We start from the raw sequence: 14,886 nt of genomic DNA, 5'->3' as shown, positions 1-14,886 counted from the left end.
GAAACAGCTGGAGTCAGAAAATTAGCTTTCCAAAACGGGGCGTAGTCGCAGTTTTTATAACAGTAGTCGCAGTTTTTATTTTTTTATTTCTATAATTGGAAACGTTATTCCTTGACAAACGTTCAAACATTTTTCCTTGACAAACGATTAAACATTTCGAAATAATTCAAAACAGCTAAAAAATTTCACTATTTTCTCTCCATTTTATCTTGTGTTTAATTTTATCGTTTTTTTGAAATTTAATTCAAACGTGACTTTGACAATGACTGCGACTACGCCCCGTTTCGGAAAGCCAATTTTCTTACTCAAAGTCTAGAACCATAGAGAAACAATATAGCATAAGTAGATATCCCATGGTATAGGGCGTTTATGTCGCAACTTTTACTGTTATCTCAAGCTGACAGTCCTCGTAGTTCTTTCCCGTGAAGCTTTATGACGCTGGTAGTCTCTCATATTGTGCCGTTCATACACTCTTACACGGTCAAAGCAGTAAAAATCGACAATAATCAATAGTAATCGGCTTGAGATAACAGTAAAAGTTGCGTCATAGACGCCCTATACCATGGGATATCTACTTACGCTATATTGTTTCTCTATGCTAGAACTTAGCCAAATCCCGAGCTCGAAAACCAGCCCTAAATATTTTTAAAATCGAAGGTAATTATTTAGTGCTGACTTAATGTGAATCTAACTTCAACACATCAAACTTTTTTGACAAATCACTGGAATACGAGAAAAATGAATTCTAGCTGGTATCAAGTGCAAAAACATAAATTCAAAGAACAAGAGACTCACCTCCTCATCTTCACCGTTCGACTCCTCAGAATCTTCTCCGATTCGGATGATAAACTTGTTCGAGTCCTCCTGAGCTGCTGTACTCTGTCTAGTCGCAGGTGTAATCGCTGTACTCTGTCTAGCCACACTCGTAATCGTAGTACTCTGTCTAGCCACAGCTGTACTCTGTCTAGGCACAGTTGTAATCCTCTTTTTAGCACCTCTATTTTGCACCACAACTCTCTCAAGATTCTGGTTGCCAGCGCTGTTCACTTTCACGATTCTATTACTCACAATACGATTGGGTGGGGGCACTGCCTTCGTTGTAGCTAGCGAAACGGGACGCGATGAAGAATCATGAATGACATCACTACTTGCAGTGGCACGAATTGTATCAATGAAGTCAGATAGATCCCTTTTATGAATGGGATCGCTTGCGTTGGTGCTTCTTCCACAGCTACTACTACTCTCCTCATTCATGACTACATCTTCTCTGTCCACCGGTTCGGAACTGGGTTTCTTCCTAGACAAACTAGGCTCCCGACTAGACGATTTACTACTCTCATCCCCAGTGTCCATCTGCATTCTATCCGACTTGCCTTTCTTTTGCAACAAGGCAGTCAACAGTTTCGCTCTGAGCCGCTCTTCGTTCTCGTCATCTGTATTACATGTACCGTCAGTATCAGTATCCTCTTCATCTCCCACTTCAAACACACAACTTTCAACTTCTCCGACATCTGAGCTCTGATTTTTCTCCAAAACACCAGTCGAATTACTGCCCTCCTCCTCAACTGAGGCGGCGCACTCTTGTCTGACAGTTGGCACAAGGGTCTCCAACTGGTTGGAGCTGGCTTGCTCCGACAATTGCCTTTGGTTGGTGCTGGCTTGCTCCGACAATTTCCTCTTGTTGGTGCTGGCTTGCTCCGACAATTGCCTCTGGTTGGTGCTGGCTTGCTCCGACAATTGCCTCTGGTTGGTGCTGGCTTGCTCCGACAATTGCTCTGGTTGGTGCTGGCTTGCTCCGACAATTGCCTCTGGTTGGTGCTGGCTTGCTCCGACAATTGCCTCTGGTTGGTGCTGGCTTGCTCCGACAATTCCCTCTGGTTGGTGGTGGCTTGGTCCGTCAATTGCCTCTGGTTGGTGCTGGCTTGCTCCGACAATTGCCTCTGGTTGGCACTGCTCATCACACATGGCTCCAACTGTCTGTTACTGTTCGTATAGATTGTTTTAGTGATGTTCAACAGTTTATCTTCTCCACTAACAGAACAATGTTCAAGCTGTCTTACGCTAGGAAGGCTTGACTCGTTTTCCATTGTTCTCCTAGTATGCAACGGGAGGGTTGTTGTGGAGGGGATGTTATCGAAAGAAGACTGAGGCAACATATGTGGTGGGATAGTAGGTTCAGCAGGTACAAAACTGGATCCCATATGTGGCATAGTTTCGTCAGGATTCTGCATAGATCCAAAATTGGGTCCCACATGTGAGGTGGGATCATTAGGATGTGGCACTGGTCCAAAATTTTGTCCCAGATGTGAGGTGGGTAGATTAGGATACGGCACTGGTCCAAAATTTTGTCCTAAATGTGAGGAGGGTTCATTAGGATGCGGCACTGGTCCAAAATTTTGTCCCATATGTGATGAGGGTACATTAGGATGCGGCACTGGTCCAAAATTTTGTCCCATATGTGAGCAGGGTACATTAGGATGCGGCACTGGTCCAAAATTTTGTCCCATATGTGAGGAGGGTACATTAGGATGCGGCACTGGTCCAAAGTTTTGTCCTACATGTGAGCTTGGTTCATTAGGATACGGCACTGGTCCAAAATTTTGTCCCATATGTGAGGAGGGTACATTAGGATGCGGCACAGGTCCAAAATGTGGCCCCACAAACGTGTGCGGGTGTTGATTGAAGTAGTTGAGGGGTGGGAACCCGCCTTGAAACCCGAATCTGTGATCGGCGTCCGGGTGCGGCAGAGGAGGGGGCGGCAAAGGAGGAGGTGGCGGTGGAGGAGCACCCAACACCGAATCCGAAAATTCGGGCGGCAAATTGGAAACGTCCACACCAGGCGGCAGCGGTTGCGGCCCCAAATCCGTAAACCACGCGTTGTTGCTTCCATCATAGGTTTGTTCGACGATCCTCGGTTGCTCGACATTCTCGTCCGGATCGTCGATATCGATGTCCTGTTCGGTGTGACACTCCTGGGTGGGCGAAAAGTTGTAGCTGCTAGTCGGCGACATGGGGGAAGTGCGGTTGGAGGGGTGGTAGGAGTCCCTCTCCCCATCATCCTCTTCAGAGCTGGTGATTAAGTCGGTAAAGTTGCACTTTGAGATGGGATTATTTAGACCCAACTGCCGCCTCATATATTTGTCATGTCGCCTTTCAGCGAGAGCACCTTGTAAACTGTGTTCTTGCTCCTGGGGATTCTGCTCTTCTTCTAATATCATTTCCCTCATGGCCGACAGACGAGCTTGCCGCTGTTGTAATCTCATTTCCCTCATGGCCGACTGGCGATCTCCTCGCTCGACACGATCCTGATACTTTCTCAACATGGCCGACTTGAGAGCGATCGCCCGCAGGTTTAGGGCGTTCAGATCGTCCTCGTCGCGCAGGGCGACATCCGAGGAGGCGCGTTGCTGCGGAGGCCCAGGTGCCGGCTCCTCCTCATCCTCCTCCTCCACCACCACCTCATCCACCTCACCGTCACTGTCCAACTCAATGACAGGCGGCGGGGGTTTGTGGGGGATGATGACCTCTATCTCACTGTCGTCGCTACAGTCTTTCTCCTGTTGCTCCTGAGGGGGGTGCATGCGCTCCAGGAAGGTGTAGTCGGGGCTGGAGACCGTTGACAGTGAACCGACCTCACAGCTCAGGTCCGACGTGTTGTCCGCCACTGTTTTCGCCCCGTCTCCAACGCCCAGCGACTCTGATTGCAGTAGTTTGCGCATCAGCACGTTGTCTTTCAGTCGACTGGAAACCACAAACTAATATTATTCATTTTCAAGAAATCGTGTAAGCTATGGAGCTATATTAATTTGGGGTAATTCTGTTAGTCGACTGTAAACCACAAACCAATAATTGAAATTCAAGAGATCGTGCAATAAGAATGATAAACTATGGAATTACAGGTACCTAATTTAATTACTCACTAAAAATAAATGATGAATGTTTGGTGTGCGGCTAATAATTTGAGCTTGAACGTTGACAAAACAATTGACATGAAATTTAGCTTTGATAGGAGTACAACTGAAGTAACATCTATCTATAAATTCCATGCAATCTCTAATTTAATTCCATCTGTAGACTGGTTGGCCGCTATGGTTTCGTATAAAATGAGCGCTGCTATCCAGAGATTGCCAGTTTGGTGTAAGGGTATGCATTTATGACTAGCAATAATTAGGAAGTACCGGGTTCGATTCCCGGGCTGGCAATTAATTTTTGGATAGTAGCTCTCATCGAATTTTAATCTAGCTGTTAACCCTGTTGTCAATATTTGCAGTAGCAGAAGTCTTCGGAGTGATTTACAGCATTTAATTGGTATTTTCTTTAAATAATTATTATACATTAATTAGCATTTGAGCAAATGCTAAATAATTATTATAAATTAATTAGCATTTGAGCAAATGCTAAATAATTATTATAAATTAATTAGCATTTGAGAAAATGTAATCTCTATTTAATTCCATCTGAATAAATGAATAAATATAGCCTACTACCAGCAGCTGCTAGTCAAAATCTGAAATAGGTTAGTTCTTTCAAACAGTCTGTTAGAAATATCCTAATAGAAGTTTCAACTTATTTTGTGGAAAGTGGACATTTTTGAATACCTGTCATCCATGATGGGTCTGAGCCTAGTTTTGTCGATGGCTCGTTTCTTCCACTTGTTCATGAGTCGATCGCAGGATCGAGATCGAGATCGGGAGGATCGAGATCGATGCTTCCTGTCACCTCTCCCTGCGCTTTCGTTTGTTCTGTGTCGTATTTTGCCGCTCCTTCAAAAATAAAATTGAATATACGAGGGTCATTTTTAATTCAACTTCCTATCACATATCTTAAGAGACAGAATAATAATAATAATAATAATAATAATAATAATACAGGGTTTGTATAATAAGTAGCCGGACTGCCCTCAGGAAATTTTTTATTGGCAAAATATGTACAATTTTTCATTAGATATCTTCAAAGTAGTCCCTATTGGAGTCGATAACACGCTGATACCGGATTTTCAAATCCCTGAACGCTCCCTAGAAGTCGGCAACCTCTATGCTGTCTAGAGCCCTCGTCGTAGCACGTTGAACGTTTTCCAGAGTCCCGAACCGCGTCCTCTTAAGTTGTCTCTTGATCTTGGGGAACAAAAAGAAGTCCGGTGGTGCCACATCCGGGCTGTGAGGAGGATGTGGCAACGTTACCCTCGACTATTTGACCAACTGCTCGGTGACTCTGCGACAGAGCATTGTCGTGATGGAGGATCCACGAATCGGCAATCCTCGGACGGACTCGATGAACCCGGGCGGTTCACAAAGAGTTTGTACCACATGGCCAAACTGTAAACGACCAGTACTACAGAGAGGTGCTCCATCGACTAACCGCGCGGGTTCATCGCTAAGTTTTATGAAACAGGCTCCAGGGCCCTGGGCCTTGATAAAATCAGCTGTTCGTGAACTACAGGACTTCTAAGTTTATATGAGCCAGGGCCCTGGGCCTTGATAAAATCAGCTGTTCGTGAATTACAGGACTTCTAAAATTATATGAGCCAGGGCCCTGGGCCTTGATAAAATCAGCTGTTCGTGAATTACAGGACTTCTAAGTTTATATGAGCCAGGGCCCTGGGCCTTGATAAAATCAGCTGTTCGTGAATTACAGGACTTCTAAGTTTATATGAGCCAGGGCCCTGGGCCTTGATAAAATCAGCTGTTCGTGAATTGCAGGACTTCCAAGTTTTTATGAAACAGGGGCCTAATTGTAATATTAGTAACACTGGCCACTAACGACAGGACTAGTTGTGTTGACGTCATTTGGACTCGAACAAAATTTTTCGTGGTAAGGTTTTGTTTCTTCGATTTTTTTGTTATCCATATTTTCTTCACTGCTCTATTTCAGTTCAAATTATTTTTGTATCAATATAACCAAGACTTCCTATATACCGGACCTGCGCCTACAAAAAAAATGGCCGTCTCAAGTGGTGGCCGGCATTGATATTTTAAACGGGAACTAGACGAACTGAGATTTCGACAAACTGACACGCTAACAGCTGATTAGTGAATTTTTCTCAGTAGGAATAATTTCTATAAGACCACCACATACGGCGGCCATTTTTTTCTAGGCTCAGGTCCGGTAGTATATAGGAGGTCCTGATATAACTTGTACTTTTCCAGTGTTTTATTTATTGTTATTGGTTGTTTATTTCAAGTTAGGAGCTGCTGTCAAACAGCTGTTTATTGTTCTAAGCCTTTCGCAAGCATGTAACTTTCGGTCAAAGACATGTCCGTTCACACATGATCGACACACTGTTGTATAAACTACTATTAAAACATCTTTGCATATTAATTAGTATCAGATACCTTGTCTGACCATAAAGAGTCACGTTGTCCATTCTGAGGTACATCTTTTTAGCACGACACAGTTTAGAATCCGGTTCCTTTAGCTTTGCCTACGGCTTATACTTATTTAGTGTTAAGGGGACCAGGAGGTTGTTAAAATTTTCGTTTTTTCGATGGATAATATTCTCCAGAATTTCCTCTTTACAGTGATGCTGTACACATAGTATTCCAAATGTTGTTAACATTTTTAATATTTTTTTGAAAATATTGAAATTTTCTGTAGGTACCACATAAATTCAACTGCAAAATTTCAGCATTTCAAAAACTTCATAACAACTGATACGCTGAACTGAGAAATATGTATGTGGTTGGAACCGGGTATCATAAAAGAGTATAAGCACAAGAATTCTTTGTTTTCGTTATTTTTTAGTGGAAATGGACTAAATTTTAGAAAAGTGAAACCATAACCCTATTTCAGACTTTTAAAATGTTATCTTAATTTGGGAGAGAAATAGTACAAGGAGTATCCTTAGTTTTTCTCTCCCAATCAGTGCTACTTTGAAAATGTTCCTTATGTTAACATTGGCTAATATACAACCTCCGGGTCCCATACAAATAATATGTATATAAGTACATACAAATAACATTATTAATAACTTAATGTTAGTGAACATTTTCAGTGGCAACCTATCAGCTGACATTCGTTCAACATGTTCTTTCCATTTTTGGTAAAACGTTGCAACTCTCTCATTCATGAAGAATCTCTGTGTGTAGGGAGATTCCTACAAAGAAGCTCTTTAGGGAGCTTCCTCCATCTATGGTCTCTGAAGCTTGATTTTTTTGCAAAGCCGTGAATATTACCGCGCGAACCATACCTTGCCAATATGCCGCTTCTAAGTCACGGAAGCTGAGCTAAAAAAAAAGTAAATTCGTATGGCTTTTGTTGGTGGGGAGTCCCTTGCGGGAAGGTCCCACCGCCTGAATATATAATTTAAGCCGTCAATGGGCCTTACGACTGTCATACTTCAGCCGGGACAGACAGTTTAAGCTACTGGACGCCCACTATACGCTCGCTCACTTGTGTCTCAACTCTACATCCAATTCATGCATTAAAGACACTTATAATAAAACCTGTGTTGTGAACTACCATAAAAACATGTTTGTATTTGTATTAGATACCTTGTCTGACCATCACTATCATTGCTGTCGCTCTCTGTTTCTCCCTCTTCCTCGTACCTGTTCCTACTTCTGTTTTTGGCAGTTGCTTTTTTTCTCGAGTGAGGGCGACGTCGTCGCTTTGAACGATGATGATGGTGATGATGAGTGACACTGTTCTGCTTCTCCGTCTCTAGAGACAAAGCTGAAATCAAAAACAATAACACATAAATTTATAAAATAGAACCTGTCACCATAATTGACCGAGCGAAGTGAGGTCTAAGATTCAAGTCGACGGTTTGGCATTTCTCTTAGACGGGCTACTAACTGTTGTCGCAAGACACGCGTCTTAAGACGCGTGTCGTGTCTTATCAAATTTCATGAGACATGCATGTCTCTGTCGCTTGTCGCATGTCTCGTGATTTTCGGTTGTTACAAAGCTGTATTACAGACTGAGCATAAGCAGTGATAAAGAGTGCTCAGTGCTGGCAGTAGACAGTGGCTGGAGCGCATGCGCAGAGTGATGTCTCTGGCTAACCGGTTCCGTGCGACACCTGTCCGATACACAGGCGATACCTCGAACATCTGTCGCAAGCAGTGAGTAAGCTCTGATTTTACAACACAGGTTGGTTTCATATGCGACATGCCTCGGATATGAGATTTGTCGTAGACATCATGTCTACGACACTAGTGTGTAGCCCGCCTAAATGTTTATATGTTGCGCATTTACGGCGAAACGCGATAATAGATTTTCATGAAATTTGACAGGTATGTTCCTTTTTAAATTGCGCGTCGACGTATATACAAGGTTTTTGGAAATTTTTGCATCTCAAGGATAATATGAAAGAGAAAGGAGCCTCCTTCATACGCCAATATTAGAGTAAAAATCAGACTATCGAATTATTCATCATAAATCAGCTGACAAGTGATTACACAGATGTGTGGAGAAGCCAGTCTATTACAGTATTTGTATATTATATACAAATTTAGGTCTGGCTGGCTTCGTATAAAATGAGCGCTGCTATCCAGAGATTGTCAGTTTGGTGTAAGGGTAAGCATTCCTGACCGGCAATTAGGAGGTACTGGGTTCGATTCCCGGGCTGACAAATGATTTTTGAATAGTAGCGCTCATCGAATTTCCATCTAGCTGTTTACCCTGTTGTCAATATTTGCAGTAGCAGAAGTCTTCGGGGTGAATTACAGAATTTAATTTGGATTTTCGTTCAATAATAGTAGCGCTATCTGCTTTGTCGAATGATATACAAGGATAGCAAGGGTGTTAATTAAATAAGGATGTAAATCAATGCAGAGATCTCATTAAGATTTCTTTTCAAATTTTTAATACTTAGTAGGCCTATTTTAGGTCCATAATGTAATCACAAGACCACATGGACACGTCAAGAAACGAAATAAATCAAGAAAGCTAATACATGATGACTAGTCACAACAACAGAAGTAAAAAATACGAACTTACCAGTGTATTGTCCAACATTAAGAACTCACTGATGGAATACAATGGATTCTAAATTAAGATAGGATTTCAGTACTCACTTAAGGTAGGCCTACTGAAAATTAGTTTGGCTCACTTTTTAGATCTGGTAATAAATGAAGCACTCAATAACTGCCTTGTTTTCTGTTTAATAAATATCACATTCATCATTAATAAACCTAATAGAGATTAGCGACATGAGATTAGGCTTGAATTGTAAAAATACTTAACTAAACTAGATATATTTAGTAATAAAATATATTAGTAATTATTTCAGTAACATAGTAATTAAACAATAGCAGTAAGAGTTCCTAATGAGAAATTCACTGTTCAATTTTTCAAGTAGTGATATAGGATAAAAAAAATTATCTCATTAGTCTTTAGACTAGATGGCTATAGTATTGACCAATAGAAAAAAAAATTAGTAATATATTTTATTAGGAAATACCAAACTATTATTTCAAAACTGTCTAGTTTTGAATAATAATTGTCTTTCTGAGCATTGAACCGCAAAGACAAGGACATGTTATGTTGAAACCTACTAAAAATAAAATAGAGTAAAGTAGAAATCAAATAATGTTGATACATCTAAATTAATGATTTTCAAGAAAGACGCAGTGATCCATCAAAACTAACTTATGTTGTCGACCCACTGGTTGGAAACAGCCGACCAACATTTTTTTGGCTCATTTTAGGTTAGGTTTTAACAAATTAGGATTTAAATTAGTTTAATGTACCTAATAAATTATGTTAGTACCAACTAAAGGTCTAATTCCTAAGTAGCGATTCTGACTCGTATAGGTACTAAAGATAGGGTTAATGCTAGGTTTACACTATTACAAAGAGGTTTACACAGAGCTAAGGCTTTCCTACAAGTTCAAAAAGTGACACTGGAGATCTGCTATATTATTTATTTATTAATTTATTTATTGAACAGAGTAAACAATACAGTAGTCGAAAAATAAAAGACAGGCTATTACCCAAAACTTCTTCAATTTCCTAATTTTGTCTTAAATTGTCGAAATACTATGTAGCTTATGTCCATTTACACACTAAATCATCAATCTGAATATACAAGTCAGAATAAAACAAACAATTTTAAATTTAGATAAATTAATTACAGCCCTATCTTTTGGATAGCAGTTCTATATAGCAGTTTTAAGTTTTAAGCCTATTTTCTCAGCTATTTTTCATAGCAGAAAATGAGCTATCCAAAATTTTTGGTAAACATCAAAGAGAATGTGAGATCTGCTACATGTCAATTTTTGTTTATAGCAGAGCTAGATGTAGCTGCTCTGTCCTTGAAGGAAGGCTGCCGCAGCTTTTTAGTGCCTGCTTGGTTTACACCAGATATTCTGTACTCATTTGTTGTCAGAGTGCTAGTAGGTTACTGCGCATTGCGAGCATTTCTTTTTGATTTATATATTATTGTGCAATGATGGAGAGTGAATTTGATTGGAATAGAGACAAAATTATCTAATATCTTATTTCTCTTATCTGTGCTGAAAATATTACAGTAGCTGCGGCGAAAGCAGCAGCATCTTCTTCAGCATTTTGCTGGGAACTGAGCAGTGAAAACTGGTTTATTCCGAACTATATGTAGCTATGCTACAATTAATGGCATCAAAGCTGGATAGAGCAGAGCTACATATAGCTCTGCTACATAAAATTAGCGTTAAATCTACTTATAGCAGTGCTAGGCCAATATGTAGCTGACAGAGCTATATGTAGCTCAAATTTTATATAGCTCCGCTATATAGCTCTTCAGCTACATAGTGTAAAAGTAGCTTTTATAGTAGCTATTAAGCTACTTTTACACTATGTAGCTGAAGAGCTATATAGCAGAGCTATATAAAATTTGAGCTACATATAGCTCTGTCAGCTACATATTGGCCTAGCACTGCTATAAGTAGATTTAACGCTAATTTTATGTAGCAGAGCTAAGTAGCTTTTACACTATGTAGCTAAAGTGCTATATAGCAGAACTATATAAAATTTGAGCTACATATAGCTCTGCTACATAAAATTAGCGTTAAATCTACTTATAGCAGTGCTAGGCCTATATGTAGCTGACAGAGCTATATGTAGCTCAAATTTTATATAGCTCTGCTATATAGCTCTTCAGCTACATAGTGTAAAAGTAGCTTTTACACTATGTAGCTGAAGAGCTAGGTACATAAAGCAGAGCTATATAAAATTTGAGCTACATATAGCTCAAATTTTATATAGCTCTGCTATATAGCTCTTCAGCTACAAAGCTGTAAAGAAGCTTTTACACTATGTAGCTGAAGAGCTAGGTACATAAAGCAGAGCTATATATAAAATTTGAGCTACATATAGCTCTGTCAGCTACATAAAGTTCTGCTAAATGTAGCTCTGCTATAAGTAAATTCATCACTAATTTCATGTAGTATAGCTATATGTAGCCCTACTATAATCAACTTTGATACAATAACTTGTAGAAGGGCTACATATAATTTGGAATAGACCAGTGTTTACTGTTCAGTTCCCAGACAGATGCCAAAGAAGTTAGTTTTTGCAGCAGCCGCTGCTTTCGCCGCAGCTACTGTGATAGTTTCAACACAGAGAAGAGAAAGAAGATATTGGATAAGACCCTCACTTCAGGCTAGGAAACTATACATCGATAGTGACCTTTTGAAAGACCTTAATGAGGATGATATAGACGACTTGACTTATGAAATATGTTGTGATGGTAGCTGCTAAAGCGGTGTACGACATGTCAAATATATGGAGTTTTCCTCCATTGAGGGAAAGTTTTTCATTTTAGAAAATCATCTGAACAATTTTCTGATCACTGGGATTTCAATGAGAATTTGAGAAAATCTCACAGCAATTTGAGAAAATCTCACAGCACTCTTCCAATGAATACGGGCAGCATTCAGTTGGTGTATCTTTGAGAGATGCAATAAATTTACTAAGACTGTCAACCTTTATTAGTACCCGACTGTCAAACAATTTAAAATCTTGAGTCCTAAGTTATATAATGTGGTCCCCTCTCCAAGAGCAAAAGTCTATGAGTAGGGTACTGCAGGGTAACCATTTTATGTCTTGTGGGGTATCTGTAAGAAATGTTATCCTCCATGAATTTCTGCTTATTACTGTAAACAAAAGATGCAAGCCTACTAGCACTCAGACATCAAATGAGTATATAAACTCAGCAGGTACTAACAGCTGCGGCAGCCTTCAGGGACAAAGCAGCTAAATCTAATTTAGCTCTGCTATAAACAAAAATTTACAATTTTAAGCAAAGCTGTATAACAAAAATTTATAATTTGAAGCAGAGCTGTATGCAGCACAGCTACTTAGTATAGCTCAGATTCTCTTTGATGTTTAACAAAATTTTGGATAGCTTATTTTCTGCTATATAGCTGAGAAAATAGGCTTAAAACTGCTATATAGCCGGGCTATATAGCAGATCTCCAGTGTCACTTTTTGAAATTGTAGCAGAGCTATTCAGCTGTGCTACATAGTGTAAACCTAGCTTTATGAAACATAAACCAGTCAATGCTAACTAAACATGAAATTTGTATACCTAACTTACAGCAATTAAAGGGTACAATAATAATCTAGAAAGCCAGATAAATAACTTACTTCTTGTAGAACGATCCACTCGCCGCTCTTTCCGGAAATTTTTCTCCTTTGGTGGGAAAACGCATTTTCTAAATTCCTCCATTTTTGAAGAAGAACCATATTTGTCACGGTCACGATCTGCCTTATCATTGCTAGTCTTTGGCATTATAGGAGATTTGTGTGTTCTATGGGACTTGGAAGTACTACTTTCGAAGCTTATTGAAGTACGTCTGGCCTTCTTCTTTGATATTACACTAATATTCTTCTCTTGAGAAACTTTCAAAATGTTCGAATCAATTTCTTGGCACTGACTAGATGATTCTAATATTTCACCGTCCTCAATCGACTCATTGAATTGCGAATGCTGAGACATGACCAAAAGAACAGAAAATTCCTAGACTGGAACTTAAATTGTTTTACTCATAACAGTGAAATTCAAAAAATATACTGTACTATTAAAAAATCATGAGTCACACTTAGGCCTATCCTTGAGAAGTTGGTCGAAATATGGCACAAAATTTTGTTATGAAACTAACCAACAAGAAGACACTGAAATTGAGATAATGGCAATAATACACTTGTAATATAAAAACGAAGTAATTATGCTCGAATATGAATGAACAAATTCAGAAATAATGTGGACAGAAATCACCAAACTTTCAAAATCCAAATGCAAAAAGTTCAGAGCACCATTCACGATTCGCCATTACTGAAAATTGAAAATCATCACATTTTCACATCTCCAACAGTTCTAGGGTGATGTAGAGCCAAACTGTAAAGGCCAATGACAACCAGCGCCAGTGTGTGAATATTGGTGATTTGCCAACTTTGACTATATAGTGAGGTCTACGTAATAATGGCAGTGATTAAAGATAGGAGAATAGCGATGCCGATTCTCTGCGTTAATTAATTATATTTCTACACTGTCAAAAACATAATTGGTATCGTTGTGGAGCTAGAAAAGGATAGTACCACCGGCTTTGTCGAATGATAGACAAGGATAGCAATTCCAAAGTTGAACAAATACTGTCATTATAACGAGGACCTCACTATAGTGAGGTCCACGTTATAATGGCAGTGTAGGAAGATAGGAGAAAAGAGTTGCCAGATCTCAGCCTTGCCACCCAAACAGCTGATACTGGTATACCTGATGAATTTAACTGTTCATTATTGTGGAAAATAGTTGATCATGTTTCATTTGTCAAGAAAATATATTTTTTAAAGATGTAATAATAAATTTTCAAGTTTAAATATTTTGTCAATTAGTTGAGTTTCTACATTGTTAATAAACGATGTGGGAACATCGGGTCGCATGAATTGGAAATATCTGGAACTCAAAATATCTTGCAGCTAGCCGGAATTGGAAATATATGGAACTCCAAATATGTTGACAGGTGGAACTCCGAATATCGTGCAGGCCGGCGGAACTCAAAATATCTTGTCAGCTGGTGGAATTGGAAATATATCGAACTCACATTATCGATCGTTATTAGCGAGACTGTGTAGATGTGGAATGAAACAAATTTATCGCAAAACAAATGAAGGGTTCTATAGTTAACCTAAAATAAATTCATCAACACATCAACAGTCGTCAGTCTTGTTTGAAATAGATAACAGAGTTTTGAGAACTTGCATAATATGTACATGACTATTATTTTATAAACCAATATAATTTTAATATATAATGAGCTATGAATTACCCTAAGTGGGATAATTAGTCCATATCATTCCAGAAAATAAGTCAGACTTGAACCATTTCTCAATCACAAACACATTACCAGTATTCCCACTTTGGCGCCGATATTTTGAGTTCCAGCACAGAGAAGAGATCCTCTTCTCTGTGGTTCCAGATATTTCCAATTCCGCCATCTGACAAACAAATAATTTGAGTTCCAGATACTCCCAATTCCGCCTAGCAACATATTTCGAGTTCCGGATATTTCCAATTTCGCTGTTTGCTAAATATTCGGAGTTCCACCCAGCAACAGTTTTCAAGCATAGGACATTTAACATTGCTATTTTTGAGTTCCAGATATTTCCAATTCCGCGGCCCCGGAACATCGCAATGAGTGAAAGAGATAGCGCCATCTGCTTTGTTGAATGATAGCAACACTATTGCAAATTACACACGGCCATTATTACGTGGACCTGACTATACCACCACTGACTTTGATTGGGGTGGGCACAGGCGCGGACGCCTAACAGGTGTCATTCATCATCGCGGATCCATTTTCCGAGTGGTGTTTGAAAAATCTACAGTTACATAAGTCAATATAAGGGGTTGTGCTTGCATATTTTATAAAGTTCTGATTTTCAATATATTGTTTGGATACATAAAAG

General features: G+C 39.5%; 2 protein-coding genes across 2 annotated transcripts in view; one reads left to right on the top strand and one right to left on the bottom strand.

Moving 5' to 3' along the window:
* Positions 1-14,886, top strand: part of LOC111043676 (mitochondrial ribosome-associated GTPase 2) — a 103,756-nt gene that overhangs the window by 55,549 nt on the left and 33,321 nt on the right.
* On the bottom strand, positions 1,247-13,259 carry LOC120350186. The gene is made up of 4 exons (XM_039422685.1): positions 12,568-13,259; positions 7,491-7,671; positions 4,599-4,763; positions 1,247-3,741 (listed from the first exon to the last, which is right to left on the bottom strand). Exons 1-4 carry the CDS (start codon positions 12,917-12,919, stop codon positions 1,395-1,397), a joined length of 3,045 nt encoding a protein of 1,014 aa, XP_039278619.1. The 5' UTR covers positions 12,920-13,259; the 3' UTR covers positions 1,247-1,394.

Source organism: Nilaparvata lugens, chromosome 3 (assembly GCF_014356525.2).
Source record: "Nilaparvata lugens isolate BPH chromosome 3, ASM1435652v1, whole genome shotgun sequence".
Taxonomy (NCBI): Eukaryota; Metazoa; Arthropoda; class Insecta; order Hemiptera; family Delphacidae; genus Nilaparvata; species Nilaparvata lugens.
Note: the sequence above shows the minus strand (reverse complement) of the source record. Positions and strands in the feature narration are given on the sequence as shown.